This window comes from Prionailurus viverrinus, chromosome X (assembly GCF_022837055.1).
Source record: "Prionailurus viverrinus isolate Anna chromosome X, UM_Priviv_1.0, whole genome shotgun sequence".
Classification (NCBI taxonomy): Eukaryota; Metazoa; Chordata; class Mammalia; order Carnivora; family Felidae; genus Prionailurus; species Prionailurus viverrinus.
Genome location: NC_062579.1, coordinates 79,902,628 through 79,926,707, shown reverse-complemented (window position 1 = coordinate 79,926,707; position 24,080 = coordinate 79,902,628). Strand labels below are relative to the sequence as shown.

Here is a 24,080-nt window from a genome sequence, read left to right as displayed (position 1 = left end):
TCTTAAAAATTGATTTTTAAATCATGTATTCACCTAAAGGTATGGCATCATGTTGAAACTGAATAGCCTATAATATAGGTCAGCATTTATTTATTTATTTTTTTATTTTTATTTAAAAAATTTTTTTTTCAACGTTTATTTATTTTTGGGACAGAGAGAGACAGAGCATGAACGGGGGAGGGGCAGAGAGAGAGGGAGACACAGAATCGGAAACAGGCTCCAGGCTCTGAGCCATCAGCCCAGAGCCCGACGCGGGGCTCAAACTCACGGACCGCGAGATCGTGACCTGGCTGAAGTCGGATGCTTAACCGACTGCGCCACCCAGGCGCCCCAATATAGGTCAGCATTTAAATTCATGTTCTTAAAACATACTTAACAGTGCCATTTATATCTGATATTGTTAGTATTTATAAAAGGAAGTATTGACAAAGATGTGTATTACATCCTTCCTAGGATTCTTCTATTGACAAATTTCTTAATGATTAACATGGTAGTATTTTAGTAAACACACCACACTATTTCTTTACTCATTTGGAACCTTTTATCTTTATTGTTTTGACCCTGTTATCAGAAAGAATAGAGAAAAATAATATACTTGTAGACAACTAGTGAGACTTCTTGCTATGTAAGTAAAATTTGAGATCAGGAACCAAAATCTGATTCATATTTTTAGTTAGTATTTAAAAACAGTTAATTGTATCCATATTGTGATATAGGGCCTAACAGTCTTCAATCTATCAAGCAATTTATGATTATCTACCTTACAACAGGTAGGAATTAAAAGTTAACCAAAGGACATCAAAGCAATTCTCCAGTGAGTCAGAAAATCATTGCTTCAGTCATAAATAATTCAGAAGCAATATATTTCATGGGCTAAATATTCTTTGTTAAACCATTCTCGCAATGATTAAGGAAATTAAAATAAAGCTATCTTGTGGTCAAATGTTTTAATGTAAAAGTTAACTTAGTCAGTAGAAAATATATTACATCTCCAATAAAATATAAACAAATTGCTCACCAGTAAGAAACACTCGGCTCTCATTTGTAGTGGTTAGGTAAAGCAGTTTAGGTACTTGAGCATCATTCCTGACAAGTTTCAACTGAGTACACACGAAATATGTCACTGTAGAAAATGGAAACAGGAAATAACTTCTGCATTTCAAAGAGAACATATCAAGATCAGGACCTAACACAGTGCCTCTCAAACCTTAATAAACATAGGAATCACCTGGACAGTTGTTAAAATGCAAATTAAGAATCAGTAGTTTCAGAGTGGGGCCTGCGATTCTCTACTTCTAATAAGCTCGAGGTGATACTAGTGTTGCAGGTCCTGTGACCACACTTGGAACAACAAGGATCTAACAGTTAACCTTTTCCTTTAGATATGGGATCTAACACTTACTTTTCCTTTAGAAAGTACAATGGCTGCACCTAACTGAAGTCACTGCTTGCTGCACAGTTGAAGACTGCAACAGTCTTCCTAATCAGGCACACAACTGAGTATGAATAGTTATTTCCTACAGAGAAAAAAAGCTTAGTTTCTCCAGGATGCTTTTACTGATTAACCCAATATAACACTGATCCCTGAATTACTCTCTTCCACCAGATAGGGGTATGCATTATTAACTTAAATTTGTTTATGCAGGTGTTTATCTTAATTAGACCTTAAGCCTCATGACAGGGCTTATACAACCTATTCTCTTCTATTCACCTTGCTGAATTGTTTTTAACTGTCTGTCAGTTACTTAGGTAAAGTTTCTTAAAGCCAACAACATTTAAAATTTTTTTAACTCATTACATACCCAAACAGTTATGGTCTTATGAACTAGGAAATGAGGAAATAAATGTAAATACTTATAATCTCACAATAACGGTTAAGTTCTCATTTGAAATAAATATTTCCCTAGAGTATGATAATAACTATAAACTCATTTACTATATCTAACATTTCCTACTTCTTTATTTGGGCAATAAAAATAAGGGAAATCTGTTGAAATGACTAAGAATAATTCCTATTTTATATTACTGTCCTTTATTTAAAAACCATACAAATATGTCACTATTCATGGTTAAAGATGTTGATATAGGAATATTAAAGAAACATCTACTTCTCACTTCATGACTGTTAAAAACCAGACATTCCGACCCGACACCTTTTAGCTGTCTGACATCCAGGAAATTACTTAACCCTTCTGGACCTTTGTTTCCTCACCTGAAAATTTGTAAAAACATCAACTTTTAAAAAGGTAACTAGGAGCACAAAATGAGATAGCATCGACAAGCATCTGGTACATAGTAAACAATATTAGTTCCCCCTTAGCTCTTCAGTTTCCTTAATCAAAAGTGAAAAAGATGCTCTACTCCCAAAGGATTCTGGTATTATTCCAGAAGATAGTTGGTCATGTTCCCCTTCATAGGCCTGAAGCCCCCTTAATACTCATCATTCATTTAATAATTTTTTTCATCTTGGTCAAAAGATGAAAATAAATTGTGATTATTGTCAACAATTGTGCTAGAGTAAATCTCACCAAGGTCACCTTTCTTAGAGAGATGCACTTCACATTATCATAAGAAACAGAACATGCATACTTGGCAACATTTCTGTGAAGAAAACAATTATCTGAAAGTTATGTCAGCTTGTTTGAAGTGGCTACAAAGAGAGAGGCTCTGGCCATAAAACCTACATAAAACGAGGTAACAGAATTGTCATCAGAAGTCATCACTACCAATCACTTATGCCCTGAGAGAAGTTACATGAGAAATCATAGCCCAGCTCACCTTGGAAGCTCATACCTTGGTTTAGCAAAAACTCTTTCTGCCCTCTCAACAGCTGGGGTGAGGTTTAATTCTATTCAGATATATTTTAAAGTTTTAATTTCACAAGCCAATGACAGAATCTAATAAGGTAATATCTGAATGGTGTGTAATGCTGCTTTGCAACAGCCACTAAAGGGGTAGCACAGCAACTCTGTATATGGTCTCTAGATATCCTGATGTTCTACAATTTTTACCTTGTTGACGATTTTAAAAATTACAGGTGGTCAAAATTGGAAGATTTCCCAATGTTGGCAAACATTTCACAATCAGTATTTTATTCATATATAAAATAGTATGAATGAAAAATAGTAAAATAGTAAATAGTACTATTTTAGTACATGAAAAATATAGTACATGAAAAAATAGTACATGAAAAATAGTAAAATAGCATACAGTATCTATAATAGCTTTATGCTACAAGTTGATACAAGGAAAAATTCATTTAATTTGCTAAAAAGTATTAAATATACTTTTCTTATCATAATAGATCAGAAAACTAACTTGTTGTATAAAATATATAGTAGGGCATACCTAAAATGTTTTCAAATGAATAAAATTAGTGGAAAAAATACCTAAATACCTGAATAAATGCAAGGAGGAAAGGTCAACACCAAAGTGAAACACTGACCAGCTGCTAAAATACCACCAATCTAACATTAATTTAAAACTCAGGGGCGCCTGGGTGGCTTGGTTGGTTAAGCGTCCGACTTCGGCTCAGGTCATGATCTCACGGTCCGTGAGTTCGAGCCCCGCGTTGGGCTCTGTGCTGACAGCTCAGAGCCTGGAGCCTGTTTCAGATTCTGTGTCTCCCTCTATCTCTGACCCTCCCCCGTTCATGCTCTGTCTCTCTCTGTCTCAAAAATAAATAAACGTTAAAAAAAATTTAAAACTCAAATCATACTTACATTGTCCTTACTTAATTACACAAAATGTCAATCCCCTACCAATCAATTCTATACTAGTAAAGTCTTCGTTGTCTTTTTTGGGGTCTACTTAGTCAATTTTTCAAATGGATACAAAGGGAATTGAGTACCTATGCTTTAGTTTCACTGAATGTTAAGCTTTTATGCCTGAAATGCTAATAATGAGCATTGATAAAAGCACCTGTTTTCTGAAAAACTGGTTTCAATCCCAAATCAACTCTGAATAGAAAACCAGAAGGTGTTTAATTTCTGTAACACCAAATATAATAATATAGAAAAAATTTAAACATGCTATCACACTGCTTGAATTTGCTAACTCAGTATCATGCTCTTCTGTAAGTCAGTACACTGTAACATTTTTTTAAGTCAATGCCCCCCACTTCCAAAAATAAAAAGATAAAAATATTGGACTGAATACTTGGGTAAATATTTTCAAAGATTTCTGGCTGAGAAGTAGAAAACAGCTCCACTATAAATGGTTGTTCTGAAGTCCCGTCAGCAATGTGAATCCAGCGATATGACCAAAAGTCTTCACGGCTTTCTATATGGATAGAATATTAGAATAAATGAAGGTAACCAATTATGCATGTATGAACACAGAACTATTCACTGAAATGCTGTCATGACTTTCAAGTTTAAAAGCTTACCTTTCTTTTTTGACCGCTGGACCCTTCCTACAAAAACTAAAATGCCAATAACATCACAGATATGATTTTCTGGCATATCATCCAATTCTGACCTAAAAAAAGGAAAATTATTAAATACTGTATCTTTAAACGCTGAAAAAGCATTCTAAAATTATGACTGTGAAAATGTATATCTATATAATCTATAGGGCATAATTTGGGGTAGATTTTGAGCAATAATAATACATTGTTTCAGTGTCTAACGTTAAAAATTAATACTTAAGGTATTTTACACAAGGCCATTTTACCTTGTGATAAAGCGGTGATTTAATTTTGGCAATCTCCATTCAGGTTTCACCTGCTTTTCTGGAATGATAATTATGTTAGTTGGAGGATCTCGGAGGTTGAGGCAGATTTCTGAAAAACAAATATATTACTTTAATATGACATTTGATACAGATAAAAAATACACAAGTGTACAAATCACACAGCACAATATTATATTGAACTCTTTGGAGCCCACCACTAACCTTCATCAAAAGCTTTCTTCTTCTTACTCCTACATTAACATATCTACTTATCTCTCCACCAAAAGTTAGCCATTCTTTAAATTTTATCATTTTTCTTTTAAAAAATGTTTTTATCATTTATATTTTTTGCCCAAAATACTGTTTATCTTTGTTTTTAAAAATTTTTATGCTTTTATTTTTGAAAGACAGAGTGCAAGTGGGGGAGGGGCAGAAAGAGAGGGAGACACAGAATCCCAAGCAGGCTCCAGGCTCTGAGCTGTCGGCACAGAGCCCCACACAGGGCTTGAACTCAGGGAGTATGAGATCATGACCTGGGTTGAAGTCAGATGCTTAACCAACTGACCACCCAGGCATCCCTGTTTCTTAACTTTACATGGATAAACTCATACCACATCCAGTGTTCTAAGGTTACGCTTTTCACTCAGCATTATGGTCCTAAAATTCATCCATGTAGCTGCATGTAGTGCTTTTATTTTCTTATTCCCACTGCTGAATAATGTTCCAGGGTGTTGACATATTACAATTTTATTTACCCATTGTTGTGTTGATCGACATTTGGGTTATTTCTTGTTTTTTGCTATTACAAACAGGGTCACTATGAACTTTTTGTACATGTCTCCTTGTGCACACAGGCAAAATTCTTCTAGGGTATTATACCCAGGAGGGAAACCCTGGATTGTATAATGTGAAAATGTTCCACTCTACAGGCTAATTCCTATTTTCAAGTAATTAACCTATTTATAGTTCCACCAGCAATGTGTAAGAATTCCATTGATCAACATCCTCTCCAAATTTTGCTACTGTCAAATGTATTTTTTGTCAATCCAGTGACACAAAATGACAATTTGTGGTAGTCTTATTTTGCACTTCCCTTATCATTAATCATGTTAAACATTTAATATACTTATCATTCATTCATGCATTCTCTTTTGTGAAATACCTGTTTGTGTCTTTTTCCCACTTTTCTATTGGATTGTCTTTTTCTTATTTATTTGAAGGACTTCTTCATATATATCGAATACTAATACTTTGTTGATTATATTATTGCAAATATATTCACCCAGTCTGTGGATTGTTTTTCATTCTTTTTATGGTGTCTTTTGATGAAAAAAAGTTTCTAATTTCAATGTAGTCAGGTTTAATAATCATTCATTTACAAATACTATTTCCTGTATCTTATCCAAGAAATCCTTCCTTATCCCAAGGTCAAACACATATTTCTTACAAGTTCTTCTAAAAATTTTGGCTTTTACATTTGATATATCTGGAATTGGCTTTTTATACGGTATGAGATAGGGATATAATGTCATTTTTTCTCCAATTTTTAATTATTCCAATACTATTTACTGAATAGTTCTTCCTTTCTTTATGATCTGTACAGCACATATACCCTATCAAAATTTTGTGTGTTTAGGGCTATTTCTCAATTGAATTGTGATTTTCTGATCATTCTGTTTATACCTATACCAATATTACATGGCCATAAATTCTTTTATATTAACTTATGATATTTGTAGGATAAGTCTTCACTCACTCTGCAGCTCCCTACTACTTTTCTTCAGAACTGTTTTGACTACTTTTGATAATTATGTGCCTTCATATAAATTTTAGAATCAGTTTGTCAGTTCCAGGAAAAAAAATCTTATGGAATAGGACTGAATCTGCAGATCAATTTGGGGGTACTTGACACACTTACAAAATTGAGACTGACTTCCTACATGGGATATTTCTCCATTTATTTAGAGAATTTTTAATGTCTTTCAATGAAGTATTATAATATCTCCAAACAGGTCTTACTTATCTTCTGTTAGATTTATTTCTAGATACCTTGTAATTATTGTTGACAAAGTAAGTTATTTTTTTTAAATTGCAATTCCTAACTGTTATTGTAGTACGCAAAATCAACTGACTTTGGTATACTGGTCTCATTGCTAACTTTGCCAATATCTTACTATTTTTATTTAATACTTTGTGTTATTTTGTATATTCTTTGTAGAAAATCTAATTTGTTAATAATGACAGTTTTGTGCTTTTCCTTAAAATCCTTATGATTTTAATGCATTTTATCTTCACTTTGGCTAGGGCAGCCAGTATAACAAATAAAAACAGGAATATGAGACATCCATGTTCTCCATTTGAAAAAGGAGTGTTTTTAAATTTTCCCTACTTAGAGGTGTGTTTGTTTTGTTTTTATTTTGTAAACATCCTTTATCAGGTTACGGAAAGTTCCTTCTCTTGCTATTTTCTTTTTTAAATTTATGAATTGGTGTAAAAATTTCACAAATGCCTCTTGTGCCTCTATTAGGATGACCATTATCTTCTTTAATCTGTTGATGTGAGGAGTGACACTACAAATTTTCACATGTAAAATCAACTTTGCATTGCTGGAGAACGATGCAACTTAGTCACACTGAGTAATCACTTTTTACATAGAAGTGAATTCAGTTTGCTAATATTCTATTTAAAATATCTGTATATATATATTCACGGCTGAAGCTAGCCTTTAATTTTTCTCTTTCATACTATTCTTCTTTAGTTTTATCAAGGTCATATTGGTAGCAAAGAATGAGTTAGACAGTATGCCTTCTTATTTTATTCTCTGGAATAGTTTTGTATTGATAAATTCCATGAATTTTGGGTAGCATTTGCCTATAAAAAGACGTATGCTTTGTGGAAAGATTTTAAAACTTTGATTCAATTTCTTTAATAGTTATACAGCTATCTGGGCTTTCTATCTCCTTTTATGCAGTAGGAAATATTTTCTAAGAATTTGCTGTGTAGGAAACAAAGATTAAAACAGGACAAAGACACTTAATTTTTCATCCTGCCTATTACCAGCCATGTGACTAGAAAATTCATTTAAACTTTATGAGTTTTAGTCTTTTCGCATATAAGTGAGGAACGTTTGTGTTACATATTACCTTGCACTGAGACAACAGTCTGCATTTTACAAAGCACTTTCATAGTCATAGTTACTTGATTATATTTAAGTTCCCTCCCAGCTACAAAATGCTAGGGTTTTTAATGAAATAAACAGCCCCTTCCCACCAAAACCCAAAACACTTATCTCAATAGGTATTATACAAAACAGTCTGAAAAACTCAAGATTTTTAGATGTTGGATTACTACTTGGTGATCAAAAAGAATGAGTGGAGGAGCCAAGATGGCGGAACAGCATGGAAGTTTTTTGTGTGTCTCGTGTCCATGAAATATAGCCAGACCAACACTAAACCATCCTACACACCTAGAAAACTGATTGGAGGATGAACACAACAATCTGCACAACCTGAACCACAGAATTCAGCAGGTACGTGGCATAGAGTGGTGAACATGGGGAGAGAGAAGCTGGCAGTGGGCAGGGAGCCATCTTTGCAGGCAGAGAGAGGACAGAGACTGGGGCGGGGGAGAATACGGGAAAAGCACCCCTCCCCAAAAGCAGCTGGAGAGAAAGTGGAAAATTGGAAACAGCCACAGGGACTAAACTAAAAAGGGAGAAAGGAGAGGGTTTAAATTCCATTAAGACTGTAAACAAGGGGAGCGCAAAGTCTGCAACTCTGCAGCTCGATACCCGGCAGTGCTCTGGTGGGAAGGGTGAATCCCCAGGAACAGAGGGGTCTGAGAGGTTCTCAGGCCACATGGGGAAAAGCGGTTCCAATGCTGGAAGGGCATTTAGTAGAGACTGTTGAAGCCACCTGGTCCCAGCAGACCCCAGAAACTGACCACATTCGCTGGTGCTGGAACAAGGTCATTAAGGGTGAAGCCTGGTGCTAGATGTATGTTGTGATTTTCCATACCCTGAAATGCTGCTGCTACACCATCTCGCAAACTTTTTCTGGGGCGGGCTGGCACCTGGCCCCAGTCTTGGGGCACCAGCAGCAGCAGGGTCCAGCAGGTGTTCCTGGGTGCAGCCAGCATTTGGCCATTGCTGGGTGAGACCCTCCCACAGAGGGCGGAACGGGTCAAAGCCGCAGTCCTTCAGAAGTAAGGGGCCGGGGAAAACAGCCGCATCTGAGACAAAACTTGGGAGAGAGGTACTGCCTGGGGCTTGGTCACGGACAGTGAAGAAGCAGGGAGAGGATGAAAGCTGAAGACAGAGGACGGGTGTCCAATTGCTGATTGGAGAGAAAAGTTCCCATACTAGAGACTGGGTAGCTGGGTGATGCCATTTTTACAGCTCCCACGCATACACACCTACGGGCACTGCAACAACCCACCCCAGTAGGCTAGCGGCGCCATCTAGTGGAGAACAGAGCCGTTACACTGAGCCCCGCCCAACTGGGCCAACCTGGCTCTTCAGGAATACAAGTATCCTCACCTACTTAGTTTATGGACTATAAAGCCCTACATAGTCTGACTTCTAGGGGAAAACGAAATCATCTCAGTCCTATTTCAATCTGTTAGCAGGTCCATCTTATCAATTTTCTTTCTTTTTCCTTTTAAACTATTGTTTTTCTTGAATACAGAAGGAGAAAAAATTCATTTTTATTTTCAATTTTTATTAAAAATATTTTTAATTTTTTTACTATATTTTTTACTTTTGTGTAAATTCTTTCAAATTCTATTTTACTCCCATCATGTCATTTTAGTCTACTTCAGTGTATTCATTTTTTCAAATTCTCAAACGATTTCTTTTTTTTCTTTTTCTTCCACCCTTTTGTTTTCTCTAATCTGTCAAACCACTTTGAACATCCAGACCAAAACACACGTAGGATCTAGCATCATTTATTAGATTTTTGTGTGTGTGTGTTTTTAAATTTTTAATTAAAATAATTTTTAATTTTATTTTTTTAATTTTAATTTCTCTACCTCATTAATACCTTTTCTCCTTTAAAAATGACAAAATGAAGGAATTCACCCCAAAAGAAAGAGCACGAAGAAACGACAGCCAGGGATTTAACCAACACAGATATAAGCAAAATGTCTGAACCAGAATTTAAAATCATGATAATAAGAATACTAGCTGGAGTTGAAAACAGATTAGAATCCCTTTCTGCAGAGATAAAAGAAGTAAAAAAATAGAATGAAATTAAAAATGCTATAACTGAGCTGCAATCACGGATGGATGCAGCGGCGGCAAGGATGGATGAGGCAGAACAGAGAATCAGCGATATAGAGGACAAACTTATAGCGAATAATGAAGCAGAAAAAAAGAGGGAGATTAAGGCAAAAGAGCACAATTTAAGAATTAGAGAAATCAGTGATTCATTAAAAAGGAACATCAGAATCATAGGGGTCCCAGAAAAGGAAGAGAGAGAATCAGGGGTAGAATGGTTGTGTGAGCAAATCATAGCAGAAAACTTTCCTAACCTGGGGAAAGATATAAACATCAAAATTCAGGAAGCACAGAGGACCCACATTAGATTCAACAAAAACCGACCATCAACAAGGCATATCATAGTCAAATTCACAAAATACTCAGGCAAGGAGAGAATCATGAAAGCAGCAAGGGAAAAAAAGTCCCTAACCTACAAGGGAAGACAGATCAGGTCTGCAGCAGACCTATCCACAGAAACTTGGCAGGCCAGAAAGGAGTGGCAGGATATATTCAATGTGCTGAATCAGAAAAATATGTAGCCAACAATTCTTTACCCAATGAGGCTGTCATTCAAAATAGAAGGAGAGAAGAAAAGATGAATATTTATATATATATATAAATACATATTTATTTAAAAATCTTTATAAAAATATATTTATTATATATAAAATATAATGATATATAATACATAATATTATATAAAATACAATATATAAATAAATATATAAATATTTATACACACACACACACACACACACACATACCAAAAGCAACAAAGATTAGAAAGGACCAGAGAACACCACCAGAAACTCCAACTCCACAAACATCATAATGGCAATAAATAAATCTTTCAGTACTCACTCTAAACATCAATGGACTCAATGCTCCAATCAAAAGACATAGGGTAACATAATGGATAAGAAAACAAGATCCATCTATATGTTGTTTACAAGAGACCCACTTTAGACCTAAAGACACCTTCAGATTGAAAATAAGGGGATGGAGAACCATCTATCATGCTAATGGTCAACAAAAGAAAGCCAGAGTAGCTATATTTGTATCAGATAGTCGAGACTTTAAAATAAAGACTGTATCAAGAGATGCAGAAGAGCATTATATCATAATCAAAGAGTCCATCCACCAAGAAGACCTAATGACTGTAAACATTTATGTGCCAAATATGGCAGCACCCAAATATATAAATCAATTAATCACAAACATAAAGAAACTCATCAATAGTAATACCATAACAGTAGGAGACTTCAACACCCCACTCACAGCAATGGACAGATCATCTAATCAAAACATCAACAAGGAAACAATGGCTTTGAATGACACACTGGACCAGATGGACTTAACAGATATATTCAGAACATTTCATCCTAAAGCAGCAGAATATACATTCTTCTCCAGTGCACGTGGAATGTTCTCCAGAATAGACCATATACTGGGACACAAATCATCCCTAAGTAAGTACAAAAAGATTGAGATCATATTGTGTGTATTTTCAGACCACAATGCTATGAAACTCGAAATCAACCACAAGAAAAAATTTGGAGAGGTAACAAATACTTGCAGACTGAAGAACATCCTACTAAAGAATGAATGGGCTAACCAAGCAGTTAAAGAGGAAATTAAAAAGTATATGGAAGTCAGTGAACATGATAACACCACAACCCAAAACGTCTGGGATGCAGTAAAGGCAGTCATAAGAGGAAAGTATATACCAGGCTTTCCTAAAGAAAGAAGAAAGATCTCAGATATACAACCTAACTTGACACCTTTAGGAGCTGGAAAAAGAACAGCAAATAAAACCGAAAACCAGCAGAAGACAGGAAATAATAAAGATTAGAGCAGAAATTAATGCTATCAAAACCAAAAAAAACAGTAGAACAGATCAATGAAACCAGAAGCTTGTTCTCTGAAAGAATTAACAAAATTGATAAACCACTAGCCAGTTTGATCAAAAAGAAAAAGGAAAGGACCCAAATACGTAAAATCAAGAATGAAAGAGGAGAGATCACAACCAACACAGCAGAAATAAAAACAATAAGAGAGTATTATGACCAATTATATGACAATAAAATGGGCAATCTGGAAGAAATGGACAAATTCCTAGAACATAGACACACCAAAATTGAAACAGGAAGAAATAGAAAATTTGAAAACACCCTTAACCAGCAAGGAAATCAAATTAGCAATCAAAAATCTGCCAAAAAACAAGAGTCCAGGGCCAGATGGCTTTCCAGGGGAATTCTACCAAACATTTAAGGAAGTTAACACCTATTCTCTTGAAGCTGCTCCAAAAAATAGAAATGGAAGGAAAACTTCCAAACTCATTCTATGAAGTCAGCATTACCTTGATTCCAAAACAGAGACCCCACTAAAAAGGAGAACTACAGACAATTATAAACATTTATGCATTTCCCTGATGAACATGGATGCAAAAATCCTCAACAAGATATTAACCAACCGGATCCAACAATACATTAAAAAAATTATTCACGGTTGCGACAAGATGGCGGCTTAGGAGGACGCTGGGCTCACCGCACGTCTTGCTGATCACTTAGATTCCATCTACACCTGCCTAAATAACCCAGAAAACCGCCAGAGGATTAGCAGAACGGAGTCGCCGGAGCCAAACGCAGACGAGAGGCGCACGGAAGAGGGTAGGAAGGGCGGCGAGGCGGTGCGCGCTCCACGGACTGGCAGGAGGGAGCCGGGGCGGAGGGGCGGCTCGCCGGCCAAGCAGAGCCCCCGAGTCTGGCTGGCAAAAGCGGAGGGGCCTGATGGACTGTGTTCCCACAACAAGCGCGTCTTAGCGTCTGGGAGGTCATAAGTTAACAGCTCTGCTCGGAAAGCGGGAAGGCTGGAGGACAAAGGGAGGGAGAGCTGCTGAGCCCCCTGACAACAGAGCTCAGTTTGGTGGGGAACAAGGGCGCTCACCAGGGCCATCTCCCCCGCCCATCCCCCAGCCGAAATCCCAAAGGGAACCGGTTCCTGCCAGGGAACTTGCTCGCTCCGCGCAAACACCCAACTCTGCACTTCGGCGGAGTCAAACCTCCGGCAGCGGATCTGACTCCCTCCCGCTGCCACAGGGCCCCTCCTGAAGTGGATCACCTAAGGAGAAGCGATCTAAGCCTGCCCCTCCTGCCCCCGAGCACCTTGCCTACCCACCCCAGCTAATACGCCAGATCCCCAGCATCACAAGCCTGGCAGGGTGCAAGTAGCCCAGACGAGCCACACCACCCCACAGTGAATCCCGCCCCTAGGAGAGGGGAAGAGAAGGCACACACCAGTCTGACTGTGGCCCCAGCGGTGGGCTGGGGGCAGACATCAGGTCTGACTGCGGCCCCGCCCACCAACTCCAGTTATACACCACAGCACAGGGGAAGTGCCCTGCAGGTCCTCACCACGCCAGGGACTATCCAAAATGACCAAGCGGAAGAATTCCCCTCAGAAGTCTCTCCAGGAAATAACAACAGCTAATGAGCTGATCAAAAAGGACTTAAATAACATAACAGAAAGTGAATTTAGAATAATAGTCATAAAATTAATCGCTGGGCTTGAAAACAGTATACAGGACAGCAGAGAATCTCTTGCTACAGAGATCAAGGGACTAAGGAACAGTCACGAGGAGCTGAAAAACGCTTTAAACGAAATGCATAACAAAATGGAAACCACCACAGCTCGGCTTGAAGAGGCAGAGGAGAGAATAGGTGAACTAGAAGATAAAGTTATGGAAAAAGAGGAAGCTGAGAAAAAGAGAGATAAAAAAATCCAGGAGTATGAGGGGAAAATTAGAGAATTAAGTAATACACTAAAAAGAAATAATATACGCATAATTGGTATCCCAGAGGAGGAAGAGAGAGGGAAAGGTGCTGAAGGGGTACTTGAAGAAATAATAGCTGAGAACTTCCCTGAACTGGGGAAGGAAAAAGGCATTGAAATCCAAGAGGCACAGAGAACTCCCTTCAGACGTAACTTGAATCGACCTTCTGCACGACATATCATAGTCAAACTGGCAAAATACAAGGATAAAGAGAAAATTCTGAAAGCAGCAAGGGGTAAACGTGCCCTCACATATAAAGGGAGACCTATAAGACTCGTGACTGATCTCTCTTTTGAAACTTGGCAGGCCAGAAAGAATTGGCACGAGATTTTCAGTGTGCTAAACAGGAAAAATATGCAGCCAAGAATCCTTTATCCAGCAAGTCTGTCATTTAGAATAGAAGGAGAGATAAAGGTCTTCCCAAACAAAAAAAAAACTGAAGGAATTTGTCACCACTAAACCAGCCCTACAAGAGATCCTAAGGGGTACCCTGTGAGACAAAGTCCCAGAGACATGACTATAAGCATAAAACATACAGACATCACAATGACTCTAAACCCGTATCTTTCTATAATAACACTGAATGTAAATGGATTAAATGTGCCAACCAAAACACATAGGGTACCAGAACGGATAAAAAAACAAGACCCATCTATTTGCTGTCTATAAGAGACTCATTTTAGACCTGAGGACACCTTTAGATTGAGAGTGAGGGGATGGAGAACTATTTATCATGTGACTGGAAGCCAAAAGAAAGCTGGAGTAGCCATACTTATATCAGACAAACTAGACTTTAAATTAAAGGCTGTAACAAGAGATGAAGAAGGACATTATATAATAGTTACAGGGTCTATCCATCAGGAAGAGCTAACAATTATAAATGTCTATGCACCGAATACAGGAGCCCCCAAATATATAAAACAATTACTCATAAACATAAGCAACCTTATTGATAAGAATGTGGTAATTGCAGGGGACTTTAATACACCACTTACAGAAATGGATAGATCATCTAGACACACGGTCAATAAAGAAACAAGGGCCCTGAAAGAGACACTGGATCAGATGGACTTGACAGATATATTTAGAACTCTGCATCCCAAAGCAACAGAATATACTTTCTTCTCGAGTGCACATGGAACATTCTCCAAGATAGATCATATACTGGGTCACAAAACAGCCCTTCATAAGTTTACAAGAATTGAAATTATACCATGCTTGCTTTCAGACCACAATGCTATGAAGCTTGAAATCAACCACAGAAAAAAGTCTGGAAAATCTCCAAAAGCATGGAGGTTAAAGAACACCCTACTAACGAATGAGTGGGTCAACCAGACAATTAGAGAAGAAATTAAAAAATATATGGAAACAAACGAAAATGAAAATACAACAATCCAAACGCTTTGGGACGCAGCAAAGGCAGTCCTGAGAGGAAAATACATTGCCATCCAGTCCTATCTCAAGAAACAAGAAAAATCCCAAATACAAAATCTAACAGCACACCTAAAGGAACTAGAAGCAGAACAGCAAAGGCAGCCTAAGCCCAGCAGAAGAAGAGAAATAATAAAGATCAGAGCAGAAATAAACAATATAGAAACTAAAAAAACTGTAGAGCAGATCAACGAAACCAAGAGTTGGTTTTTTGAAAAAATAAACAAAATTGACAAACCTCTAGCCAGGCTTCTCAAAAAGAAAAGGGAGATGACCCAAATAGATAAAATCATGAATGAAAATGGAATGATTACAACCAATCCCTCAGAGATACAAACAATTATCAGGGAATACTATGAAAAATTATATGCCAACAAATTGGACAACCTGGAAGAAATGGACAAATTCCTGAACACCCACACTCTTCCAAAACTCAATCAGGAGGAAATAGAAAGCTTGAACAGACCCATAACCAGTGAAGAAATTGAATCGGTTATCAAAAATCTCCCAACAAATAAGAGTCCAGGACCAGATGGCTTCCCAGGGGAGTTCTACCAGACGTTTAAAGCAGAGATAATACCTATCCTTCTCAAGCTATTCCAAGAAATAGAAAGGGAAGGAAAACTCCCAGACTCATTCTATGAAGCCAGTATTACTTTGATTCCTAAACCAGACAGAGACCCAGTAAAAAAAGAGAACTACAGGCCAATATCCCTGATGAATATGGATGCAAAAATTCTCAATAAGGTACTAGCAAATCGAATTCAACGGCATATAAAAAGAATTATTCACCATGATCAAGTGGGATTCATTCCTGGGATGCAGGGCTGGTTCAACATTCGCAAATCAATCAACGTGATACATCACATTAACAAAAAAAAAGAGAAGAACCATATGATCCTGTCAATCGATGCAGAAAAGGCCTTTGACAAAATCCAGCACCCTTTCTTAATAAAAACCCTTGAGAAAGTCGGGATAGAAGGAACATACTTAAAGATCATAAAAGCCATTTATGAAAAGCCCACAGCTAACATCATCCTCAACGGGGAAAAACAGAGCTTTTTCCCTGAGATCAGGAACACGACAAGGATGCCCACTCTCACCGCTGCTGTTTAACATAGTGCTGGAAGTTCTAGCATCAGCAATCAGACAACAAAAGGAAATCAAAGGCATCAAAATTGGCAAAGATGAAGTCAAGCTTTCGCTTTTTGCAGATGACATGATATTATACATGGAAAATCCGATAGACTCCACCAAAAGTCTGCTAGAACTGATACAGGAATTCGGCAAAGTTGCAGGATACAAAATCAATGTACAGAAATCAGTTGCATTCTTATACACTAACAATGAAGCAACAGAAAGACAAATAAAGAAACTGATCCCATTCACAATTGCACCAAGAAGCATAAAATACCTAGGAATAAATCTAACCAAAGATGTAAAGGATCTGTATGCTGAAAACTATAGAAAGCTTATGAAGGAAATTGAAGAAGATTTAAAGAAATGGAAAGACATTCCCTGCTCATGGATTGGAAGAATAAATATTGTCAAAATGTCAATACTCCCCAAAGCTATCTACACATTCAATGCAATCTCAATCAAAATTGCACCAGCATTCTTCTCGAAACTAGAACAAGCAATCCTAAAATTCATATGGAACCACAAAAGGCCCCGAATAGCCAAAGGAATTTTGAAGAAGAAGACCAAAGCAGGAGGCATCACAATCCCAGACTTTAGCCTCTACTACAAAGCTGTGATCATCAACACAGCATGGTATTGGCACCAAAACAGACACATAGACCAATGGAATAGAATAGAAACCCCAGAACTAGACCCACAAACGTATGGCCAACTCATCTTTGACAAAGCAGGAAAGAACATCCAATGGAAAAAAGACAGCCTCTTTAACAAATGGTGCTGGGAGAACTGGACAGCAACATGCAGAAGGTTGAAACTAGACCACTTTCTCACACCATTCACAAAAATAAACTCAAAATGGATAAAGGACCTAAATGTGAGACAGGAAACCATCAAAACCTTAGAGGAGAAAGCAGGAAAAGACCTCTCTGACCTCAGCCGTAGCAATCTCTTACTGGACACATCCCCAAAGGCAAGGGAATTAAAAGCAAAAGTGAATTACTGGGACCTTATGAAGATAAAAAGCTTCTGCACAGCAAAGGAAACAACCAACAAAACTAAAAGGCAACCAACGGAATGGGAAAAGATATTCGCAAATGACATAGAGGACAAAGGGCTAGTATCCAAAATCTATAAAGAGCTCACCAAACTCCACACCCAAAAAACAAATAACCCAGTGAAGAAATGGGCAGAAAACATGAATAGACACTTCTCTAAAGAAGACATCCGGATGGCCAACAGGCACATGAAAAGATGTTCAGCGTCGCTCCTTATCAGGGAAATACAAATCAAAACCACACTCAGGTATCACCTCACGCCAGTCAGAGTGGCCAAAATGAACAAATCAGGAGACTATAGATGCTGGAGAGGATGTGGAGAAACGGGAACCCTCTTGCACTGTTGGTGGGAATGCAAATTGGTGCAGCCGCTCTGGAAAGCAGTGTGGAGGTTCCTCAGAAAATTAAAAATAGACCTACCCTATGACCCAGCAATAGCACTGCTAGGAATTTATCCAAGGGATACAGGAGCACTGATGCATAGGGCCACTTGTACCCCGATGTTCATAGCAGCACTCTCAACAATAGCCAAATTATGGAAAGAGCCTAAATGTCCATCAACTGATGAATGGATAAAGAAATTGTGGTTTATATACACAATGGAATATTACGTGGCAATGAGAAAAAAGGAAATATGGCCTTTTGTAGCAACGTGGATGGAACTGGAGAGTGTGATGCTAAGTGAAATAAGCCATACAGAGAAAGACAGATACCATATGGTTTCACTCTTATGTGGATCCTGAGAAACTTAACAGGAATCCATGGGGGAGGGGAAGGAAAAAAAAAAAAGAGGTTAGAGTGGGAGAGAGCCAAAGCATAAGAGACTGTTAAAAACTGAGAACAAACTGAGGGTTGATGGGGGGTGGGAGGGAGGAGAGGGTGGGTGATGGGTATTGAGGAGGGCACCTTTTGGGATGAGCACTGGGTGTTGTATGGAAACCAATTTGTCCATAAATTTCATTAAAAAAAAAATTATTCACCACGACCAAGTGGGATTTATACTTGGGATGCAGGGCTGGTTCAATATCCGTAAAACAATTAACGTGATTCATCACATCAATAAAAGAAAGGACAAGAACCATATGATCCTCTCAACAGATGCAGAGAAAGCATTTGACAAAATACAGCATCCTTTCTTGATAAAAACCCTCAAGAAAGTAGGGATAGAAGGAGCATACCTGGAGATCATAAAACCCATATACGAACAAACCAATGCTAATATCATCCTCAATGGGGAAAAACTGAGAGCTCTCCCTCTAAGGTCAGGAACAAAACAGGGATGTCAACTCTCACCACTCTTATTCAACATAGTATTGGAATTCTTAGCCTCTGCAATCAGACAACACAAAGAAATAAAAGGCATCCAAATCAGCCAAGAGGAGGTCAAACTTTTACTCTTCATAGATAACATGATACTCTATATGGAAAACCCTAAAGATTACACCAAAAAACTGCTAGGATTTATTCATGAATTCAGCAAAGTTGCAGGATATAAAATCAACGCACAGACATTGGTTGTATTCCTCTACACCAACAATGAAGCGACAGAAAAAGAAATCAAGGAATTGATCCCATTTACAGTTGCACCAAAAACCATAAAATACCGAGGAATAAATCTAACCAAAGAGGTGAAAAATCTATACACTGAAAACTATAGAAAGCTTACGAAAGAAATTGAAGAAGACACAAAAAAAATGGAAAAAAGATTCCATGCTCCTGGATAGGAAGAACAAATATTGTTAAAATGTCGATACTACCCAAAGCAATCTACATATTCAATGCAATCCCTATCAAAATAACACCAGCATTCTTCACAGAGCTAGAACAAATAATCCTAAAATTTGTATGGAACCAGAAAAGACCCCAAATAGCCAAAGCAATCTTGAAAAAGAAAACCAAAGCAGGAGGCATCACAATCCCAGACTTCAAGCTCTACTACAAAGCTGTAATCATCAAGACAGTATGGTACTGGCACAAGAACAGACACTCAGATCAATGGAATAGAATAGAGAACCCAGAAATGGACCCACAAACGTATGGCCAACTAATCTTTGACAGAGCAGGAAAGAATATCCAATGGAATAAAGACAGTCTCTTCAGCAAGTCATTCTGGGAATACTGGACAGCGACATGCAGAAGAATGAACCTGGACCACTTTCTTACACAATACACAAAAATAAACTCAAAATGGATGAAAGACCTAAATGTAAGACAGGAAGCCATCAGAATCCTCGAGAAGTAAGCAGGCAAAAACCTCTTTGATCTTGGCCACAGCAACTTCTTACTCAACACGTCACCGGAGGCAAGGGAAACAAAAGCAAAAATGAACTACTGGGACCTCATCAAAATAAAAAGCTTCTGCACAGCGAAGGAAACAATCAGCAAAACTAAAAGGCAACCTAAAGAATGGGAGAAGAAATTGGCCAATGAATTATCAGAGAAAGGGTTAGTATCCAAAATCTATGAAGAACTTATCAAACTCAACACCCAAAAAACAAATAATCCAGTGAAGAAATGGGCAAAAGACATGAATAGACACTTCTCCAAATAAAACATCCAGATAACCAACCGACACATGAAAAAATGCTCAACATCACTGATCATCAGGTAAATACAAATCAAAACCACAATGAGATACCACCTTACACCTGTCAGAATGGCTAATATTAACAACTCAGGCAACAACAGATGTTGACGAGGAGAAAGAGGATCTCTTCTGCATTGCTGGAGGGAATGTAAGCTGGTGTAGCCACTCTGGAAAACAGTATGGAGGTTCCTCAAAAAACTAAAAATAGAACTATTCTACAACCCAGCAATTGCACTACTAGGCATTTATCCACGGGATACAGGTGTGCTATTTTGAAGGGACACATGTACCCCCATGTTTATAGCAGCACTATCAACAATAGCCAAAGTATGGAAAGAGCCCAAGTGTCCACTGATGGATGAATGGATAAAGAAGATGTGGTATATATATACAATCAAGTATTACTTGGCAATCAAAAAGAATGAAATCTTGCCATTTGCAACTACGTGAATGGAACTGGCGGGTATTATGCTAAGTGAAATTAGTCAGAGAAAGACAAAAATCCTATGACTTCACTCATATGAGAACTTTAAGAGACAAAACAGATGAACATAAGGGAAGGGAAACAAAAATAATATAAAAACAGGGAGGGGGATAAAACAGAAGAGACTCATTAATATGGAGAACTGAGGGTTACAGGAGGGATTGTGGGAGGGGGGATGGGCTAAATGGGAAGGGGGCACTAAGGAATCTACTCCTAAAATCATTGTTGCAGTATATGCTAACTAATTTGGATGTAAATTTAAAAAAATGAAAAATAAAACAAGTTAAAAATAAAAAACTAATTAATTAATTAAATAATTAATTAATACATTCTATAGGACTTTATCTAAATAAAATTACCTCATTTCTAAGGTGTCGTCTACTGGGTAAAACATTACTCATTTTTAAAATCAACTTTATCCATGTAATTTACCTGTCATTCTAAGTGTTTAGTTTTATAAGTTTTGACAAATGAGTGTACCCATGTAACCACCCTGGATTATCAGTTTTCATAAAAGAGCCTACTGGGAGTTTGTTTTGGACAGCATTATATGTATAAATAAATTTCAAGATAATTGTACACCTTAATAATAGTGAGTCTCCCAGTCCAGGAATATGATTAACTTTCTCCCAATATGTGTTTTCTTAATTTTTCTTAATAATGTCTCATAATTTTCAGAGTGTAAACCTTATATAAGTTTGTTATATTTATCAATTAGTTTATTTTGTTATTTTTGATGCTGTGATAGATTGTAGTTTTAAAAGATATATTTTCTAATTGTTGTGATTAAATAGAAATACATATTGAGTTTCACTGTAAAAAAAAAGAATGAAATCTTGCCATTTGCAACAATGTGGATGTAACTAGAGTGTATTATGCTGAGAGAAATAAGACAAAAAAACCAAATAAATGATTTCACTCATATGTGGAACTTAAGAAACACAGCAGATGAACATAGTGGAAAGGAAAGAAAAATAAGTTAAAAACAGAGCAAGGCAAACCATAAGAGACTCTTAAATAAAGAGAACAAACTGAGGGTTGCTGGAGGGGAGGTCGGGGGGGGGATGGGCTAAATGAGTGATGGGCATTAAGGAGGGCACTTGTTGGGATGAGCACTGGGTGTTACATGGAAGTGATAAATCACTGGGTTCTACTCCTGAAACCAATACTACACTGTATGTGTACTAACTTGAATTTCAGTAAGTAAATTTTAAAAAATAAAATGTTTATGTGGGTATGCTAGGTGAGTACTATTTGATAAAAGGTAGGACTTCTGTGTCCCCCCTCTCTCTCTGCCCCTCCCCAACTCGTGCTCTGTCTCACTCTGTCTTTCAAAAATAAATGTTAAAAAATTTTTTAGAAAAGATAAAAGGTAGGACAGAATGATATGCAAAATGGCAAGGACAGAATGATATGCAAAATGCCAATCTCCAAAACCACACATTACCAGCAAATATGTCCTGTGCTTTACAACACATTTATTTGGTCTTAAAAAATATTATCTCTCCGTCTCTGTAACTTGGAACTACACATGTAAATATGAAAAGATAAACCAAGATAATTACCCCAATAGTTTGTCTTTCAACATCAGCATCTAGAAAGCAGTGATGGTACCACAAATCTTTATTCCCTTACTGTCCAACACCAGCCCCCACTACATACTCTTTCTCATTTATCCTAGTCATAACACTTAAACTACCCTGATACTATTCCTAACCCCCACTTACACTTTCTCCCATCCAACTCATTCTCCCACTCTCCCAACCATTCATTCTTCCCTCAACTACATTTCTGTTCATTTACTCTCTCCTTTTGTTCATCATACCTTCTTACTGTTTACTGTCATTAATCTTTCATTTTACTGTAATCTGTCCATTTTACTAATCTGTTACCGTCAGACTAATTTTTTTCAAATTTTTATTTAAATTCTGGTTAGTTAACATACAGTGTAATATATTACCCTGCTAGACTAATTTTTTGAAAGTAGAACTCTGTATTACCTATCTTTATATCTCCTGTGTCTAGAATGGTTTACGGAACTGTCATTTCTCTTCAAAAGATTATTAACACATTTGAGCTTTTTAAAGATCATAAATCAGTAGATCTCAACTGTAGCTGCATATTAGAATCACCCGAAGAATTTTAAAGATGTGCCAATGTCTTGGTTCCCTCCTCAGAGTAATTAAATCAGAATCTCAGAGGGTGGCGTGTCTACGGTTCTTTAAGGCTCCCCAAGTCCCTAATGTCCAGGCAGTGTTGAGATCTGCATATATGTATAGGCTCAGCAAACTATACTCTGCAGATAGATGATTGTTTTTGCAAATAAAGTTTCACTGTAACACAGCCATGCCCATTCCTTATATATTATCTCTGCCTTCACTCTATAAAAGCAGAGCTGAGGTGGTACCTAGGTGGCTCAGTCAGTTAAGCCTCTGACTCTTGATTTCAGCTCAGGTCATGATCTCATGGTTCGTGAGTTCAAGCCCTATGATGGGTTCTGTGCTCATGGAGTAGAGCCTGCTTGGGATCCTCTCTCCCTCTTTCTTTTTGCCCCTCCCCTGCTCATGCTTTCTTTCTCTCTCTCAAACATTTTTTAAAAAGGCAGAGCTGAGTATTTATGACAGAAACTATATCGCCTGTACAGCCTATAATATTTACTATCTGGCTATTTACAGAAATAGCTTGCTAACCCCTGATAAACAGGGAAAAAGTCCTATTATTTATCAAAAAGGTATGGGATAGGGGTGCCTGGGTGGCTCAGTTGGTTAAGTGTCCGACTCTTGGTTTCAGCTCAGGTCACAATCATCTAGTTTGTGAGTTCGAGCCCAACATCAGACTCCGTGCTGACCACTTGGAGCCTGCTTGGGACTCTCTCTCTCTCTCTAAAAAAATAAACAAAATTTTCTTAAAAGGGTATAGGATAAAGTAGACTGATGCTAATACTGATAAAAAATAAAACTGTTTAAAGACTAAAAGAACCATTTTCAATATATTCTCATCAAGACTCCCATTTGAAAAAATAATTTCTGTATTTACAATTATTTACTTGAAAGTATAAATAACCTCTCATATCTTAAAGAGTTTCCATATGAAAATATAGCCCTAGAATTGTATATTGTAGAGGTAGCATAGTGCTTGATTCAATTTCAGTGTTAAGTTTTAGTAGCTGTTTATCTATTGACCACATGCTGTCTATTGTTCTATTTTCCATATGTTTTTAAGGTTTAGAAACAGCTATTAGTACCAGACACATTTCTAGATTGCCCACAGCCATGTAAAAATTGTGATTTAAATTAAGTCTCTTTACACCAGGAAAACAGTGTATCTCATAAAAAGAACACTAGGTTAGGTATCAGAAAAACTAGGTTTTCACTATGCCAGTGATTTATCATGTGACATCAACAAAGTCACTTACCTTATCTCTTATTGGCAAATGTCTCAATTTTTTTCACCTAGATATGCTTGGTTGTGGAAAGAATTTACAAATTGATAGAAATAATAACACATGTTGCGAATTCGCTTCTTTTTGCCAGTTCTTACTGTATTTTTTCAAGTAAGTCCCAACATCAATATCAGTGTACCTTCTCAACTTTATGATAAAGAGTAATGATAATAGACTA

The 24,080-nt window shown here is 37.2% G+C and overlaps 1 protein-coding gene across 1 annotated transcript in view; it reads right to left on the bottom strand.

Moving 5' to 3' along the window:
• The window catches only part of RADX (RPA1 related single stranded DNA binding protein, X-linked), a 92,454-nt gene that overhangs the window by 56,834 nt on the left and 11,540 nt on the right, over positions 1 to 24,080 (bottom strand). Inside the window, exons 4-7 of the mRNA XM_047844975.1 lie at positions 4,675 to 4,783; positions 4,388 to 4,479; positions 4,159 to 4,281; positions 1,019 to 1,123 (exon numbers count right to left, since the gene is read on the bottom strand). Coding sequence (XP_047700931.1) covers positions 1,019 to 1,123; positions 4,159 to 4,281; positions 4,388 to 4,479; positions 4,675 to 4,783 — 429 coding nt within the window. The remainder of the gene's footprint in view (positions 1 to 1,018; positions 1,124 to 4,158; positions 4,282 to 4,387; positions 4,480 to 4,674; positions 4,784 to 24,080) is intronic.